Source organism: Anas acuta, chromosome 1 (assembly GCF_963932015.1).
Source record: "Anas acuta chromosome 1, bAnaAcu1.1, whole genome shotgun sequence".
In the NCBI taxonomy this organism is placed as follows: Eukaryota; Metazoa; Chordata; class Aves; order Anseriformes; family Anatidae; genus Anas; species Anas acuta.
In genome coordinates, this window is record NC_088979.1 from 43,480,778 (window position 1) to 43,500,294 (window position 19,517).

A 19,517-nucleotide genomic window follows, 5' to 3' on the forward strand; every position below is an offset into this window, starting at 1 on the left:
AATCATTCCTTCAGACGCAGTTTTATATAAATTTCATGACATGAATGCTTTAATAACAAATTCTAGAGATGTGCATTCTGCAATTATTGCTTGCACCTAAGTTTAAAAATGCTTGTTTGTAAAATGACTTGCCACTATTATGAGATGATTTCATGACTGAAAAAATATTAGTGCTCTTTTTTGCCTATCTGAAGTTATGGTGCATGCAAGGTGTGTGTCCATATGATTTTAAATTCTACTGTGACATATTTATTCTACCAGCAGTTTTCCTTGCTTTCATATTTCATACAGTCCTAATTAATACACATCCTTTCCTCGTATACCCAAAGTTTTTTTTCTTCTGTGACTGAAGTCTTTTTATTTTTTTTAACTACTCCCTAGCTCTCCTGTAGGTTTTGTACTTACTGTGGGAGGGCGGAGTTTTGTATGTTTTTTTGGCTCTGAAAATACGGCATTGCAAGTTGCAGTTCTACCAGCTGTGCATCCTTAATTTGTGACTAAGACACTTCTATGTTCCAGTTGAACCTTTGATGTCCTTACATTTAATTTTTAAGCTTAATGCTGTTAACAAAATGCAAGCTTCACTGAGAAATATTTCTGAAGTGCTTGAAAAGATTTCACATTTTCAGAATTAATAGAATAAAATGCTCATATTCAAGAACACTAAAAATCCTCTTGAATCACGCTGAGTGTATTTGGTTCTTCACTTAATATGTAAAGTTGTACATAGGACCTTTTAGATTTATCTTTTCCATGTATTACTAGCATTTAGCATCAGGGGTGGTTGAATTAACAAGGAAACAAGAAAACAGCCTTCGTAAGCCAGGCTTCTTTTTGGGATTCAAGTTGGGCTTCATTTTCATTTCTTGAAATGAGTATCTTCCAAGAGTGCTGTTTAACAGCACTGGAATAAGTGATGCAGAACTAAAACAAGGCTCTATTCATGCAGTATTTCTAAATTGGAAGCATTGGAAACTTACAGGCAGCCTTGTTTTGTCAGTTTTCTGCCTGACTTACACATCATGCAAGTCCTGATGTGCTTCTGACTTGTGTCAGATCACTGATGTGCTACTCCGTGCTGTCTGGTCGTCAAGCTTTCACAGTTTCCCATTCACTTAGTGAGAGTGCTGGTGTACTGATCGTATGAATGTTGTTATGAATATCAAGCAAGATACTGAATCTTTCTCTTTTTTTTTTTTTTGATTTCTAATTTCTCAGACTGTTTCAAAAGCTTTCTGATGAGCAAGGGTAAGTTTTGTAAAAGCTTGAAAGATCGTAACACTATTTTTGCCTCTTGTTTAAATTTTCATGCATGCATAGCAGCTAAAAACTTGTGCTCAAAGCAACTTGTGCATGCTGCTTTGTTGTTTTGTGCTTGAGCAATTTACATAACAAATGTAAGACACTAAAAGCTATGCATCTGGCAAAAGTCCTCTCTGGCATCTAAGATTATATCAGTTATGGTTATCAGGCATTTTGAAAGTCAGCTCTGATATTCTATTCCAGCTGAAGTATTTGGAGTTCTGTATTTAAATCAGGCTCTAAAACATTCAGAAATGTAAAGCAGGATTAGTAAATATTTCATTTTAAAGACTGCACAGTAAGAATTCTGAAAATAGTTAATGACATGCATATGTACCATGGAAATGATAGAAAATCTGTCATTTTCAAATAGGGCAGGTTGTAATACAGTATCAAATAACTCTCAGAATAAAATATACAAGCTAATACATTTCACTGGTAGTTTAAATGAATGTCAGATCCATTTGGCCTGGCATTTATTACTTCACATCTTATATTTTGATTCTGATGGTAGTGGACTTAAAGAATTGTTTTACTTAACTTTCTCTCTCTTTTTTTTTTTTTTTTTTTTTAAAGCAGGCACATACTTTTTAAAAGGTGGTAGTTGAACCAAAGTAAAAGCATAAATAAATGGAAAGTGTACTCTTGAGGTTATTCACCTGTAGTTTCTCTTAACATCAATGAGTTTTTTGAACACTTTATGGTTAGTTTTTGGACTTCTAGTTATTGAATCCTCAGTAGTAAACTGGTTAGTGCCATGTTAACTTATGTAGCCTTGTTTACAACTTACTGGCTCAGAGGAATATTTACTGTGTGATGGCATATTAAGTACTTGGTTGTGTATGGTGCTCTATATTTTCCAAAGAGGGAAAAAGCAAGTAAACATATGTATATGAACATATATTTGTATTTATATATTCTTTTTTTCACCCTGAGCCAAAAGCTGGTAAATGAACAAATGCTGCTAGGAGAAGCAAGAAATGTGTCTGAAGGCTCTGGATATTAGTGGAGGGAAACTCAGGAGGCTTGAGTCACAAGTTATTTTTTTATTTTATTTTTTTTAACTAAGATTAGAATTTAACATATTATTTGCTGGTATGAATATGTGAATATATCCTTTCTTAGGGTATATTGTATTTAGGTCTAGATTTTCCTAGCAAATATAGAAACTCAAGAGAAAGAAAAGGAAACCATCATGTACGTTTCCTTTAGTGAATCTGGAATGGTTTTGATGCTAACTTAAAATCCTTTCTACATGTGATATAACTTAGCCAATTAAAAGAAAAAAAAAAAAAGAAGAAAGGAGAGAGAGCTACACAAGAAAAAGAGTTTCTGCAATAATGTCTGTAAAATTTTTGTTAAATGTGGCATTCTTCCCATTCAGAAAATAAACAAGCAAACAGGAATAATGAGTTAATGCCTTGGCCTTTTTTTCCAGAGGCCGAAGTCCAAAGTCTTATGTTACCAATGTAAGTAAGTCGGGCCTCTTGGGAGGAAGTGAAAGAGACTGGTTTGTTAGTTCAGAGCTCTTGGTATGTAAGAGATTAGAGCAAGGCCTTGTGCTGAATCACTTTTGTTTTTAACCTAATTTTCTGTCATACCAGAGAAGCATTATGGTTTCAAGTCCTGCTAGAACTCCACCACTTAAATTTTATACAAATAAGTAAAAATGAAAGCGTTTTGTGAAAAAAAAAAAATAATAATAAAAAAAAAAAAAATCAGAAGCCTAGCTTTCCTTTATCATGGCACCAAACATTACAAAGTGTGTTATTACAACACGGAAAATCTGCGTGTTGCTTGATGCCTAACAGGCTTAGGATCAATCTGAGCAGGAGTCTTGTTCTTTACCCAAGCTAAAAGTTCTGTTATGCTTAAATAGAGAGACTGCAATATGGATGAATAAAGGAGAAAATAACAGGAATAGAATTAAAGGGGAGGGGGAGACATGAAAAGTGTATTCTGAGGAATTGAGATTACAGTGAACTAGTGAGTAGGAGTTAATGGAAAAACTTGTTGATATGTAGAAGAAATTAGCAAGAGGGTGACTGTGTTAGCAATCCTAGCTTCAACTGAAAGTGTCAGGAAGATTTTGGAAAGGAGTGATATAGACTAGTGAGGTCTATAACATGATTGAACTGAGTATTTAGCAGTAAATCACTTTTATCTTTTAGAAATGTGCATTGATAACTAACTTGATTTTAGAATAGGCCTAAGTAAGAAAAATATAGGAGGTGATTCTGAGGCTGTTGCTGGAGAGAAAAAGTGAAATAATGGGAGTTTGGATTTGAGGGGGGGCACACAATGGCTTTTATATAAAAGAAACAGGCAAGGTCAATAAATGGAGTAAAAAAATCAAATAGAAGTAGTAGACATGAGGAGTTGAATGTGAATCATCAGCATGGAGCTGCTGCAGGAGGAGCTGGTTATTCAATTAACCTGATTTTATTTGCCCAAATATGCAACTACTGACTTCAGTGCTGGCACTAGGTCCCGTCCAAGGCTTGCTCATTCAGCTGCCCGTATGTTTCCTGCTCTGTTTGAAATAACACTTAAGAACATTCAGTTGTACTAATATAAATCTCTGTTGAAGGTTTCACTTGCACAAATGGCTATGATATGATGAAGCTGAGTAGTCTTTTTCTTTCTAGGAGTAAATCTTTGAATGATGTCAGTGCAGAGGAGCTGCAGTCGATGCGCAAAATCCGTTATGAAGAACTGCAAAGGATAAAAGAACAGCTGCAAGAACAAGATCTGAAGTGGCAAGAAGTAAATACTTCTTTTTACTCCTCCTGACATGCCCAGCTAAAGGGAAAGGTGCTGCAAATGTTCAGTGCCCCTAGAAAACTGGATTTGGGAATATGTGCAGCAATTTATGGGATCATGCTTTAAAATTATGCATTCCATGCAACTACTAGTGTTTTGGAGGATGTCTGTTTAAGTCAACTGTAATCATTTTTAATATTTTTATATGGTTTGTATGTATTGTTGTGGTGTCACAGTAAAGCCTTTAGGCATGAGTTCTCTGAACATAATAGTTGGGGCACAATTTGACATGCCTGAGATTTGTGGATATTGTTTGTGAAGTGATTGGAATGTCTGAGAATTTGATCCTTTGGGAGAAGAGGAGGAAATATTTCCTTGTGCAAATTCTTGAGGCTCCTATCTCCCAATAATTTTGTCTTAAATTCAGCTTGTAAAGTGATATGATAACTTTGCACAGCATTATAAGGTAATGTGAAGACTTTTCTTAAATTAAAATCTGTGATTGGCAATGATTACCAACAAGAGGCTGAAATTAACAACAGAACACCAAGCAAGCAGTTCATAGAAGTTCCAATATTCAATAGTTCTCTTAACCCAGCTCTGGTATTTCATGGAGAAGATTGCCAGTTCACATTGTGGTTTTACAGAAATAAACAAAGCATAGAAGTTGATCTCTTATGTTTTCAATTTAGACTTTAAGGCATGTTTATTCTCAAGCTAATATATCAGTCTAACATACTGGTGATTTGAGGGAAGGAAAAAAAAAAAAAACCACCAAAGCCTGCAACAAAGAAATTCACATGCCATTTACATTTGTTTTCAACTATCTGTCATTGTGTGAACTATTATTAATAATTGAAAATGTCAAGGGGTGAAAATAAAAGCACTTGGGGGAAGGTGCATGAAAATGTGGCCTTGATGCAGACATGCAAGTAAAATCAAGGCATCAGATTGCTTGAGATAGGATGCTTCTGTAGACGTGCAAGGTCTTGAAAAAAATCTCATTCTCTTTGTTCTTGTGATTCTTGTAGGATCTAGCAAAATGGAAGAATCGTAGAAAGAGCTTCACTTCAGAATTGCAAAAGAAAAAAGAAGAAAGAGAAGAAATAGAAAGGAGAGCCTCTGAGGTCTCTGATAGGAACAGCAAGTCCCTGAAAGAAATGGAGCAGGAAAGGTAATGACCCTAATGGGAGTCTTAAATTGTAGAACTTAAATTTGAGTATTTTAATTCTCTTTTAGTTCCCTTGAGCAGTTTTTACTGGCAAGTTGCAATTGATTTTTCAGAAATATCAACAATTTTAGTTCCAAATTCTAGAGTAAAAATCTAGGCAATTAAAGGGCAGAATATGATCTGCTAATACATTGTTTTCATAGAATGATAAACAGTTTGGCTCTATAAATGTTTTATTCAAACCATGAAGAAATGTACTGCAAAGTCAGTATTTGTATCCAATTTAAAGAGGTTAAAACAATAGAGAATTAAGCCAGTTAACTGCCTCTTTTATTCTTGGATCAACTTAACTATTTATTTCCTCTAACACTGAATTTGCTATTCTCTTGACCACAGTGGATAAATACAGTCAGAATTTTTATGTATATCACAGAACGGTCAACTTCTACTTTATTTCCTTTGTATCCCCTATTGTTCCTCTGGGTATTTACAGAACAAACTTCTCTCTGGAGAGTCAAGTTTCAATACAGTAGTGCAGTACCATATCTCCTGATGACAGTCATTTTTTTTAAGTTTGTTTTTAAGTTTAAATGCATACGGCTGAGGTGAAGAAGGGAATATGCATATGGCACGTATTTATAAATGAAATTTAAGTAGGTCTCAAAACATAATGTTTTGAGAATTTTTTTGATGTACTTGTGAGGACAACAACTTTAAGACAAATATGGATTCAAATTTTATTTAATGCCCAGTATTGCCAACATCTTAAAATAAATAAATAAATAAATAAAAATTATAATACATATGTTAAGGATTATCTATCCCTGCGGTGGTTTATTTTTGCAAGGGAATTAATCCAAAAATAAAGAAATAAATCTAAACTTCAGGGCACCCTGTCATTCGTTGTATAAAAGGACAGTATAGTACTTTCAGAGAGTAGAAACATCAAGAGAATATACAGTTTAGGCAATGTTGTGTGACTACCTTCCTCACGTTCTTTCCTCAATGAAATCTGAAATTCTGAAGATATGTAACTTGAATAGCTGTATCATTTTCTTGGCAGAGAGATGGTGTCTGTCATGGTAGCAACCTGATAACATGGCAGTAGTATGCCTGAGTGTTCTAAGTGGGAGTAGGGGTGGGTGGGGAGGTGGACTTGAAAATACTAATATTTTAATATATTTTAAGTGATTTCATTTTTTTACTTACCAGAAGTGTGTTTCTCAGTTTATGCTCTGCCTTGAAAAATCAGTAGTTAAAACACCTAGGGTGCACCTGTTTGTCTGTTCACTTTGGGATTTTAATAAGGTCTGTCCCCATAGGGAGGATAGAGATCAAGACTCCTACAGGCAGAGAAAATATGAACACAGATGGACGTATTCACTGAACGATGATGTGTTTACTGAAGAAAAAGAACCTCCTACACGGTCAGTGGTGAAAGATTACCTTTTGGAAGAAGAAACCTCCTATAGCACTCAAGACAGCAAAAGCCTGTCTGCTGCTCAAAGGAGCAAGGATCATCTGCCAAAGCAGGAGAGTTATGCCACACGTGAAGCTCCTGCTCCCTCAAAGAGCCTGGCAGAAGAGCAGAGCTCGTCTCTTTTGTCTACGCGCTACTCAGTGAATGCTCAAACTGGGTCAGCTCAGGTTTCAGCTTCTCTCCCTAGAAGTTACCAGAAAACCGATACCTCCAGGTTAACATCCGTGGTTACACCAAGACCTTTTGGTGTCCACTCAAGAGGAATCTCCTCTCTTCCACGGTCACTCACGGTAAAATTCTCTTTAGTTCCTGAAGTTTATAAATGTTTGGTGTCTCGTATAGCTGGGTGAACAGTAGAGCTTAAATGTTATTTTTGTTTGATGAAGGCTGCATTAATACAGCAAGTGATTCTGTCATGTAAGATTTTTGTGTTTCTATATTTAAAGGCATTTGTAGAAATGTCTAATTTTTTTTTTTGTAGAATAATCTTTATCATCTTTAATGCCTCCTTATTACGAAGGAAGAAGAATAAAATTTTAAATTAAAATTAAATTTTACATTAAAAATGAAAAAAATGTCTCTGAAGAGAGAGAACCTGTCTTTGATGTAACTGTCTGAAGCTAATTTAACATAATTGTTAAAGACAAATTTTCAGGTGATATAAATTTCTTCTGCTTTGCTGAGTTTGAAATTAAAGCTTTACTCCAGCCTAGAATTTGCCTGCTCAGTAAAGCACTGAACGCAGAAATTGATTTTTCCATAATTACGTAGCTTTTCATAGCTTTTTCATAAATCCCTATCTGGCTCAAGTTTTTAAAGGAGAAGCATGCAAATTTTTCTAAGGAGATCATTTTAACAAATTTATTTTAATGAGTCTATACCATATATTCTGCAAGTATTTTAAGATAAAAGTCTTGCTGCTTTTTTTTTAGTGGGTAATTAGTAATGGGTACAGTGACTAGAAGCTGCATGAAAGGGAGTACTTTGTTAAATATTTAAGCTGCTGAAAAATAAAGGATTTTTTTAAAGCACATATTTACCAAACTTTTATTTTTGTCCTAGATGGATGATACCCAGAAATACAATGGAGAAGTGGAAAAAGCTAAAAGAACTCAAACTTTGTTAACTAGCAGTTCATTTTCACTACCAGACTCTTCATACTCTCTCTCTGTCAGTGTACATGGAAGTAGAGGTGAGGAGAAGGAGGAGGAAAAAGGTATTAAGACAACACCTACTCCTAGTTTGACATTACCTGTAAAACCCCAAGACCAAGATGCCATAGGCAGTATTCTGAAACCAGAATATTGCTCTCCTCCTGATTCTGTTTCACTTACATCTTCTGCAGAAAATGTGAGTCTGCCAGAGCATGAGGATTCAAAATCCCTGGTAAGTGTGGAAGTCATAACTGCTTAGCGTAACTGAATGCTGCAGCAGAGTCAACAAATAAATAAATAAAAATCCCATGCAAGACCTCATAGATGTATTCCTTAGTGGTAAGAAATCAACTTGAAGAACTCCTATTATGTTTGATTTAATTCTGGGGAAAGAGAGCATTAGGAAAGAATGTATATATGGATCTTTGAATCCTCTCTCTTCCTCTCTCTTTCTCTCTCTCTCTCTCATGCTTTTATTTAGAAATCAAATTCAAAGTAGATACTCTAAATATTTAATTTGATGTTTGTGAGGCTTCTGGTATTCTCCCAATCAGCACTTTGTGCGTACAATCAGGAATGTCAATTAGATGAATGTTCTGAGCTGCTGTAGCATTCATTTGCACTTTTAAATTGCTGGTGGAAAATAAAGATCAGTTTTTCAAATGTCAACCTTATACATTAATATCACAATATCCTTTTTTTCCATTAGTTGTGGCTTAAGCCTTTTTGGGTTTTGTAATTATGTACTTGAAGTTATTCTACTTGGTATTCATACTAATGAATTTAAAAAGAAATTACCATCTTCTTGTGTATGTGCTTATCCAGAAGCTGTTTTTTGAGTGTTCTTTCAGCACCTTGGAAAAATACATCAAGTGCTATTTCTTTCAATTTATCTCATGTTTCACATGTAAAAAATGAGTAGCAATAGCTTTAGCTGCCACCACCTTTCTGCAATATGTAATGACGTGGTTTATACCCCTTGACATGTTAAAAGGTGAATACTTTGCATTCCTGACACTGCTGTACAAGTTAGTTGTCAGTAGCTTGAGTGAAGACAATAAAAAAAAAAAAAAATCTTTGGATGCTGATAGATGAAATCACTTCACACACCATCTTTTTTATGTATTCAGTAATTTTGATTCATTCTTCTTCCTAATCACCTGTGAGAAAGTAACACATTTCAGTTTAATACTGCTGATAACTCCTTAGCTATTGCAATGAAATTATTATAACTTTTTGAAACTGTGATCATTGTATAAGCAAAGAAATTATGATCCTTTTTCTGTATTGTAGCAAAAACAGGCAGAGGAGCTGCTATTCTAATCAGTGTAAACATAAATTAGATATAGGTCCTTTTGTTTCCCTTCAGGTGAGCCAAATGAGAGCAAAGCATACTAGATTCTATTTTTCTCTAATTGGTCACCAAGTTATAAACTGTCCTGCTTGTAAATGAGGAAAGTGTTTAAATAATAAAAAAAAAAAAAAAATCACTTGTGTGGTCCATCAAACAAACTATTAATTTAAAGAATGCAAGTTCTATTTGATATGTTTGTAAATCATTACCAGAGCTGACCAATTGATAGTTCACTAGTCATCACAGTAATAACACCAGATTTGTAGAGTACTAAATGTTTTGGAGACTACACTGAGCTTCGTAATTTAGACAGGTACAAAATTGCATTACTCCTTTCACAAGGTAGGTTTAAAAAATAATTGGTTTGGGATGGCGGAAATAAAAAATACTGATGATTGCGATTTCCAGGAACACAATCAAATTCAGAAGCTTTCTATGTATGTGCTAACCTATTAGTGGAATAACTTTTAAAGTACTGTTACTCACCTAAGGAGGTGGGATGAATAGAAAAAAGTCTGTTTCAGTGTGGAAAATATTTCAACTAAGGATCTGTTTTAGTTTCTACCATGGGCTCTGACTGGGAGAGTTTGGTCAGGAACATGTCTGTGTAACACAGGGAGAAATGAAGGGATGCTCCCTTGCAATACTGTTGTCCTCTGGACCCAATGCCTGGGTACTGCTAAAGACTCCTCTGGCTGCTTCCTGCCCTGAGAAGCCAGCTACCTACTTCTACTTGTAAAGCAGCTCATTGTGTTCTTTGACCAGGATAGGACTTCTGGGGAATTGGCTTACATACCTGAATTTCTAAATATTTGCAGTTAGGGAAAATGAATCCCACCCTTCAGAGCACTGGTTTGCTGGGGAGCTAAAATGTAGATGTATGTTTAGTGCACATATAAGCATGTGGGGTTTCCTCCATGCAACATTACTGGAATATATCTATTTCAAGTGTTTGACAGAAGTCTCTTATTTTTTTCCTTTTATAACAGTATCAATTCCATTATAATGAAGTGAATAACATGCATTTGAGTATTTTAATTGTTTTTTAATGAGTTCACATTAGAATGTTAATGTGTGCACCACATGTTCATAATATATTGTGAGATTGAAAGCAGGTGTTCCAAAATGTATTCCAAATCAAATATTTCTGTAGTTTAAAATGTAAATGTAGGGTTTCATTCTGATTTTGAAAGCCTTCTAGAATGGAAAAACTGGATTCTAGTTAATTCTGGGATTATTTTTATCTAAGGCCTCCATTACAAAATACATAGGAAACTAGTAATATTTCCACAAAACAGAAAACGTGATTGTTCACCCAAGAAAACCTAGTTGCAGCATTGAGCCTGCAAAGGAAACTGATGATGACTTTTGTAGTATGTGGAAGAAAAAGTAAAATTGAATTAGTTATTTGTTTTGTTGTTGCTGTTTTTCTTCATGTTCCTTTTTGAATGACGATTGGTCAGGAGGCACTGGATTTTACAAATTCACAAGGCTGTCCATGATGACCCATTTAGGGTTTGTTTCCTCAAACACGTTACATCTTGTAGCATCACTTCATGAAATATTTAAATTAGAAAAAATGCATGGCTAAGTATGTTATATGTATAGCCAAAATATAAAAGTACACTGAAAACACACCTTTGAATATAAAACAAACTAGTTAGTTAACAAAGTTCAATGATGCTTCCTTTGTTGGTGATGCTAATAATAGATGATTAAAGTGCGCATTGTGAGTAGCCTTGCTTATTTAGTGGATAAACTTTCCCTCATTTAGATTGCCGTGATACCAGATACTGTAGTGTCATGTTTTATTTTTCAGGAACAGTACAGTGAATTGAGAATCAATGTAAACCAGAGACCTGGCCACAGTCGCGACTTCGGGTTTACAACAAATTGGACTTCATCAGGGGCCTTTGTACAAACAGTCGAAGAAGGTAAATGTGCATTTAAGTGTACAAACTTTTGTTCTTGTATCTAGTTTGCAGAGGCTTCTAAAGTAAGATATTTACCATAAAGGGTATTGGGAACATTAAAAATAATAATAATAATCAGGTAGACAACTGAAAAAAAAAATATTTTGTTTACTATTGTATTTCTGTGAATCATAATCTCTTTGAATGGATTTAATTCAGAAATACTAAAAAGCATTTTCCTAATCAAGAATGTTCCTATGACTACTGAAAAACTATAAATATGATTAGTCAAGGGTTTATCAACTCTCGTACAGAACAGTAGTAAAGCGTACATGCAGGTTTTTGACATCGAGGTTTTTCCCTTCACCTTATTTTAAAGGAGTTCATGTGTTTATAAAACATGAATTCAAACTTTGCTAGACATTAATATTTTTACTTTGATTTTACCTTTCTTAGTCTCTTGTATTTTTGGAGACAGTTAATATTTTTAGGCAATTGCAATTTCTTAGTTGATTACCAGTGCATTTTTTTCAGATGTGTTAGTATTGAGGAAAAACAAAAGTTTTTGTGTTGAAATAAAGCGTATAGAAGCATTTCTAAGCTTTAATAGTCTCCTGCAGAGAACAAGCTCAGTTTTCTTGAGTAAAAAACAGAAACTAAAAGTGCAAAATCAACAAGTAAATCGCATGTAGTACCTATTCTCTGAACAGTGATCTCTCACATTGTCAGAAATACTTGATTATATTTAATATGATATATATTGTCCCCTTTCTTACATCAAATATGAGTTCATTTTGAGAAAAGAGTAATAACTGGAAATTCCTCATTTAGTTAGCCCTTCATTATTCTTTCCAGAGAGGAAAATATACCATTTAACTGTACTTACGTGGCAGCCTTGATTTTTGTTTTAAAGTCAATTTATAGCTCTCTTCATTGTAGCTGAGTACTTTTCATAATTAGATTATGACCATTAATAATTAGTTTGTGTGAAGAATAACTTAATTTACATAACCTGTTGCTAGGCTTCTGGTTTAACTTTGTTACTGGGGGGCAAAGGACTATCTTTCTGCACTGCCAGCTGTAAATGAGAAACCTGGGGATACCGGGTGTTTCTAATTGTCATTCACAAAGTTCCAAATGAACTCTGTGCCTTGGTTCTGTAGGCAAGAAAGTCATTGCCTTGTAGCTGTTACCTGGGTTATGCTGTATTATCATTCTCACAATGAAGGATGCAAAGAATAAAGACAAAATGACGAGGTTTTGGTGGCTTATATATTGGTATTATTTCTAGCATGTTTAACATCTTTTTCAGTAATTGACTTGTGTCCTTATGTGATAGCTATAATTTCCTTTAAAGGAATGAAAGATGAAGGAGGTAGACAGCTCATTGAAGAGTTAGATATGCCTTCAGCTGAGGGCTACTGAATGTTGTTTTCTATTTTTAAAAATAAGATATAGGACAATTCAGACTGGAAGGGGTCCTTAGGACCTAGAGCAATCCACTGCTCAAAGAAGTGTCAGAACTGAATTCATACCAGAGCTCAAGGCCTTACGTAGTTGGTTTTGAGACCAAGGATGGAGACTACACAGCTTCTCTGTGCCGTCTACTCTAATGCGTTTCTCCTCTTGGAGAAACTTCTTCCTATATATCCGCGTCAGAACATTCCATGTCTCCATTTATAACCACTGTATTGTGTTCACCTGCCATATGTTGCCCCATTTGCAATTGATTTTTGAGGTTGCATTGATGTAGGAATGTACAGGTGTGTGACTGAACACTCACAGGCATGTAAGATGAAGTAAATTTGTTCCACTTCCTACATGTTTTAATTATTTTCTAAGAGTACAAGTGGGTATTTGCTGTAGTAACAACAGGTAGGTTAGAGAGACATAAATGTGGATGGAAAATGAGTGAGAAATATTATTTTGCATTTGTCAGTTTTCTTTTGTTTGTTTGGTCTCCTTTTGAGAGGGCTAAGAAAAAATCCTCTACCTTCAGTGAAATTTATGTAAAACAGCCATACTGTGTTTTTTCTTTTTTTATATATATTTTTAAATGTAATTTAAGCTAAATCCTCTATACTCATGACAAGAAATTATCACTAAGTTCTATGCTTTTGGAGGACTTCAAGGAAGGTGTTTGGCACCATACAGCTCTAGGAACCTGAATAGCCAGCTAATCTCTGCAGACTTCTCTAAGGTTGAATTGGAGCAAAAGCCCAGTCAATATAGGTGGTTTAGCTTGCACTCCTGAGAAGCCCTTTCATTCACAGACTGCAAAGGCAGCGTAGGAAGGCTAGCCAGCAAAGTTACATGACAAAAATTGTGCAGTGTAATTTTTCCTGAACGTGTTAAGTACATTTGCAATTTGGAGACCACTGCTGTTTGTTCAAATCTGAATGGTTGTGGTGTGGTCTGCATATATTTTTCTGGTGATATTATGGGAAGAACTATGCCATCTTAAAATTCCTTCCTTTCCTAAAACATGAGTTGGTAACCCAGAGGTATTTCTCTGAGCTGAATGTCATCCCAACTGAATTATTTGAGTAAAATGACCACCGCTTGGTTCCTAGTGCTCATCTTGTCACAACACAAAACAGTTCCAGTGTCTCTGAGTCTGTAGCATTCTCTGTACAATGAGTATAAAGTTCCATGTATGTGTTCAAACTATATGGTACAAAAAATCTTAAACTGTCACAAAAGACACTTACAAACGTTTATAAAATGTTGCAAGTAGTGACTTCAATATTAGCAACTTTGATAGTATTGTTGATGGTACATTCAATTTGATCTTCAAATCTATTAATTCTTTGACATCTTCCTGGCTCTAAGGAGATGCTTTTTTTTTTTCAGTTTAGCTGTTGCCCATGCTTTTTTCCTCCAAATGAAAACTTGTGTATTTTTGTTGTTGTTTGTTTGTTTGTTTCTTCTTTTTAACATTACTTAAAAGTATTTAGTGTGTTTTAAAAGATTTGCTGGTAACTTCTAATGGAATATCAGTCCATATCTTAGGAATGCAGAAAAACAGAATATGAATCTAAGCTCTTCCAACATGGTAGTGCCATTTTTTTGTGAACGCGAAGGATCACTGCTTGGTATAATATAGGAAGCATAGCTCTTCTTTGTTACTTAATTTACTTAAAATCCAGGAAATTTAAGAGCTATTTGAATCCTTAGATCCAGACTTGTAACAGCATTGTTCTAGTGAATCAGAAGGTTAGAATGAAGCATATGATGTCTAAATTTCTTCTGTCATGTTTGTCCACATCTGTTTACGATAATGAAATATAGCATTGTCCTTGGTATATTTTAAAAAAAGATGTGTGCATTTCTTGACTTAATCTGGAAAAAGTTTCCGTTGTGTAATTCAAATTAGTTTGATGTTATTAACATAAGAATTTATTTTGCAATCTTTAGAAAAAAGAAAGTGAAAATGTGGTCCTTCTGCTAAGGGAATTACTCTTAATGGAAGAACAATTCAGACATAATTCATAAAATTATATGTAAGGAAGTTTGAGCTTCTCAACTCACCCATTTTCTGAATTAAAAAAGTTTGTGGGGAGGAGGGGCCACTCACTAGTCCTAGTCCTGTAGGCACTCTGTCCTTAGGCTGCTAAGATCACCAGCCAGCACATAGTAATAAGTGAAAAAGAGTATAAAGTGCAGCCTGTCTTGCAAAATATCATTAAAATCCAAAGTCCAAATGGCAATAAAATTTACTCTTAATTGATTTGTAGGCACTGGTAAAATAAATACAATTCAGAGAATTCTATCTGGACAGCACCTAGCTATACCTTGAGTGAGACCAATTGCCACTCAACTCAGAGCTATAAAATATTGTTAGCAAAGCAACATAACAGCATACTCTTGTCAATAGAGCCCATAAAATGTAAATAAGAATGAGGAAGTCATCTTATACTGGAATTAACTAAATGGAGTATATTTTTGGGCAAATAGGAGGATTACCCAAACATTGTCTGAACTTCAGCTAATTGTTGGCTACAGACAGTGGTGCTGCCTCTCTCTTTAAGAAAGGCAGAAGAGGGATAACAAGAGCCTGTTTATTAAATGTGGATGCTTGAAAACCCCAAAGACTAACGTTTGTCATTTTTATGTTTCGAAGTTCAATGCTACTCTAATATTAACTGATGTTACTGACCTTATATTCACAGTACTGTCATTTTTTTTCAAGATTTTCTGAATATCCACTAATAAGCATTTCTCTGTATGAATTGCTACTTTATTCCCTCAGTAACAGCTGTGGTTAAAAATAAATAACTGTTAAAAGATATTTTTTTTTCCTTCTGTTTTCTGCAGGTAGCCCTGCAAAACTTTCTCAGCTGCATGTAGATGATGAGATCATTGCTATCAACGGCACAAAGGTTTCACATATGGACTATAGTCAGTGGGAAGAAGCCATCAACAGAGCACTAGAAACTGGAAACCTGGTCATGGATGTTAGACGATATGGAAAGAATGGTGAGTTGTTTGGTAGGGCAGATACAGTATGCTCTGTAAGGCAAATAAGCTTCCTCTCTGCTGTACCTGACAGCTGAGAGTCCTTATTACCCTTACAGAAGTAACATGTATCTGAGCTAAGTAGTTTGCTAACGTGTGTTGCATTTTAACACAGCTTGGCTTTTTTAACTCCTTGTGCATTAGAAATGTTGTGGCAAGCAAGTCTACTAAACATTGAACTTACCTCTGTCCAGTGCTCTGGCCTGCTTTTAACAGAACACACAGCTGAATAAACAAATAAAATGTACAACCAACACACAAGGAAATATAAAATGTTCATTTCTTGCCATACCACAAAAACAAAGAGGGGCTAGTCTCTAGAAGATAGTCAAGTTTGGAGCCTCTGTCCCTGAAACAGCAGCAGTTCCTTTCTTCAGTAAAGGAGAATCTTGCCTGTTTACCTTCATGAAGGGTTTTTGCTGGTGTATGAGCTTGTGGTTGATATAGCTCTTCTCTACTATGATTTTAAACATTTACCCAAATATTGTGATGCTGTAATCTCAACAGAATGGTAGTACCTATTCTAGCTAGTGAGGATTTCCATCCCAGCTGAAGGCCTTGTTTAGTCTCTGGGCTTGCCATGGGTCTGATCAGGATACCCTTTCAAAATCATGAAATAACTTTTACAGAATTGGGAGAGTGATCAGTGACTTATTTGAGAGTATAATGACAAAACATTATTTTAGTGGGATGCTGGGTAGAAAAATTTAACAGCAAGTGGAGAAAAAAAAAGAAAACAATTGATTGGGGAAGAGACACAAAACAAATCATGATTTCTACAGGACCTAGCAAAAATGAAAAGTGAAAAACTATTGGAGAGTTCATTGAATAAACTGGAGGGAATTGGGGATGGGGAGAATTATGGAGGCTGAGCGAGGATGTTGATTTTTTCTTCCCCTCATAATTTTTTTCTAGTTCAGACTACCCCTCCTTTTTTTTTATTGTTGCCCTATGTGTTTCCTGAGTATCTTGGATGTGAAAATGACACTTCCCTGAATAGTGTGTGATTGAAATATTACCTTGTGTGAGTAAAGTTGAAAGAATTCTCTTGATCATTACTAATGCTGATGAAATAGTTTTCAATTAATACTAATTACTCTCTAATGTTGAGCTGCTATAGTCCATGTTAACAAAATACCTGGCAAACTTGTGGCTTCTGACTAACACTTGTATTTTTGGGGAAGGCGGTCTGCTCGTAAAAGCCCCTTTTCCTGTCTCCACAAATTCTACCTGATTTGCGTCTCTCCGTCTTTGTTCTTTGTTTGTGTCTCTTGTGTTATTTTAATGTGTTTTCGCTAAGTGTTGTTCTGTTCTTTGACGTTACTGTCTACGTTAATTTCTTGATCTCCACATACCAAAAGACTGGGGCAAAGACCAGCCTTCCCTGCCACATGTAAGGCATAAAATCCTCAATCTCACCAGTATGGGTACCAACATTATAGGTACATCTGAAAATAAATGGATTGATGCAACTTCCGGAGAATGTGTTTCAAATGTTTCAACCATATCATCAAAAAGAGAATTCTCCAGCAGTCTTCAGAGTTCTGTGAGTATATTTTTGAACAGTTGTGGGATGTTGGGGAGGAGAAGTGAAAATTGATTGCCTTGATAAGGGGAAGGATGGAGAGGAAGAAAACCTCTTTTTCTTAACTTGCATTGCTTATTTTTAGGAACATAAAGATTACTGCAAATATGGAGATATAACTAGGTAGTAAGATATATACGGTGCTCTAAAGACTATGAAAAATATTAAAATATTTAAAGACTGAGTTAGCTGAGGTGTGTACATTGCTTATTCTTTAGAAAAGCATATAACCTCCATCATTAGAGTAAATGAATGTTGCAGTCCAAAGCAACAGCAGTTATGTTCTTTCAAATTACCTGCAAATATCTCCCAACCTGCCTGCCCAGGAGCTGAAATAGGAAGGTCTTATCTCCTGGCATTTTCTTGCAAACTAATGTTTTTTACTTCAGCTACCAATTCACAGCCTGTTACTAATCCCCACAAATGCCTCCAGTCATTTTATCATATAATATACTCAAGAAGTTTTAGTTAGTTTTCATATCCTCCTGTGGAATTTCTAATATTTTGAAATCAAATGTTTCATGATACACAGCTCCTGTCAGGGGAGAAGTTTAATTGGATCAACTTCCACAAGTCTAATGAATTTGAGTCCTGTATCTCTTATTTTTTAGGGTACGGAAACAAAGTTGATAAATGGAATGCAAGGAGACCTTGGATCTAATGAACAAAGAGGTAAACTACCATTGCTTTTCATCTTCTAATTGTATGGGTTTGGAACAAGCACAGATACTAAACCTGTAATTATTGCAAGCTTTATATAGTGGGCTAAGTGAGACCTTAATGAACTAAAAACTAGACAGGTATCACAGAGATCTAATTGCATCCAAACTGGGTGTAGTTTGCTTCCTTGACGTGCTAAACAGTTGGAGAACTGACAACAAAGCAGTGACAAATCCCCTGTCTCAGCATTAGTGGTTGTAAACTTAATGTAGAGTAGGGATGAAAGAGAAAGAGGAGGTGCAGAATTTGTTATAATTGCTACTGAATTGTGTGGAGACTGGATCAGTATGAGTATCAGTTTATTTCACTGCCCAGGAAAAAAATGTAGAGAGTATCCCTTTTCTTTTCTGTTTTAGTTGTGACGTTAAGGGAGAAAGCTGTGGTTGTTTTATTACTACTTTTAGTTGTGTTCCTGACAAATTGATATTGATGGTTCTGGCATGAACAATAATTACTTATGATGCTATGAACAATTATTATCTTACTTGATGACAGTGAGAGAAACCAGGTATTTACACTTCCAAATGGAACAGTAAGCCTTAAATGGGAACTCTGTATTTCATTTTATCTTGCATGTGCCTGGTGATATACAAAAGTATCCCCCAAGAGATAAGTTGTCCTCTGGAGATGCCTTTCCGATGACGTTAAATGGTGATTAGACTCCTTAGCCTAATTTGGCATCTCAGTCAAGGTGGCTGAAATTAGACAGGAAGAATCTGAGTCTGAGTTTGATGCTTGTACTGTTGTTAAAGTTGAACAGTGTCAGTGATAAAATTAAATACTAATCAGTATATGATGTAACCTACTAAAAACTGTATTTATTGCTATGAAATATTAGGTTTTCCTTTATTTCAGGGGCTTTTTTTTTTTGTGACATGTCCGTAGACTGGAGGTGTAACAAACTTTTGTTATCCAGTGGTGATAGTCATTTGAAAGAAAAACAAAACAGCACCTCATTGACTTGTCTGTATTCTTTGTATCTTTCAAATAGCATCTGAACCAATTTCTTTGAAAAACTTAAAAAGACGGTCACAATTTTTTGAACAAGGTAAACCAAAGAGCTAACATTTCATGTACTTCCATGAAAATGTTCCTGTTGCACACTCTTCTTAACAAGTCTGGTGCTGGGTACTCTGCCTCTTCAGCATTGTTTGCTGCAGTTATGACAAAGCAACATAATTCATTTCCCTTCTTTCCCCAGGGTCATCAGGTTATTCTTACAATTCATGGGTCTACCTTTGTGGTAATGGGTCTTTGTGTGTTCTATCTATAGCTATTTAAATCTTTTGTATTGTTCATATTCCTTTTTTTTTTTTCTCCACTGGATAGGAGTAAGAGGGATAGCACTTGCTGTTCAGGTTTACTGCTACCTACAAAACAAAATAATGTTGAACATTCCAGTAGAAGCTTATTGCAGAGTTCAAACAGCTGTTAAACTCAAATTCAGAGTAAAGCATTTTATTATTTTGAATTGCAGCTCTCTATACATTCTAAATCAATGGAAAACAGTTGTGGCTGGTCTTCCACTATGTGGTGAAGTCACTAGATCCTGAGAAG

General features: G+C 35.2%; 1 protein-coding gene across 27 annotated transcripts in view; it reads left to right on the forward strand.

Moving 5' to 3' along the window:
* LMO7 (LIM domain 7) overlaps positions 1-19,517 on the forward strand; it is a 129,478-nt gene that overhangs the window by 90,811 nt on the left and 19,150 nt on the right. For 14 of the 27 annotated variants that reach the window (XM_068676252.1, XM_068676281.1, XM_068676334.1 and 11 more), the window contains 10 exons: positions 1,219-1,248; positions 3,951-4,068; positions 5,097-5,239; positions 6,559-7,006; positions 7,779-8,102; positions 11,044-11,158; positions 15,455-15,616; positions 17,017-17,201; positions 17,852-17,912; positions 18,952-19,008. In XM_068676252.1, the coding sequence (XP_068532353.1) occupies positions 1,219-1,248; positions 3,951-4,068; positions 5,097-5,239; positions 6,559-7,006; positions 7,779-8,102; positions 11,044-11,158; positions 15,455-15,616; positions 17,017-17,201; positions 17,852-17,912; positions 18,952-19,008 (1,643 nt within the window). Of the gene's footprint in view, positions 1-1,218; positions 1,249-3,950; positions 4,069-5,096; positions 5,240-6,558; positions 7,007-7,778; positions 8,103-11,043; positions 11,159-15,454; positions 15,617-17,016; positions 17,202-17,851; positions 17,913-18,951; positions 19,009-19,161; positions 19,204-19,517 lie in introns of all 27 variants that reach the window. The other 13 variants (XM_068676344.1, XM_068676425.1, XM_068676443.1 and 10 more) reach the window with 6 other exon arrangements.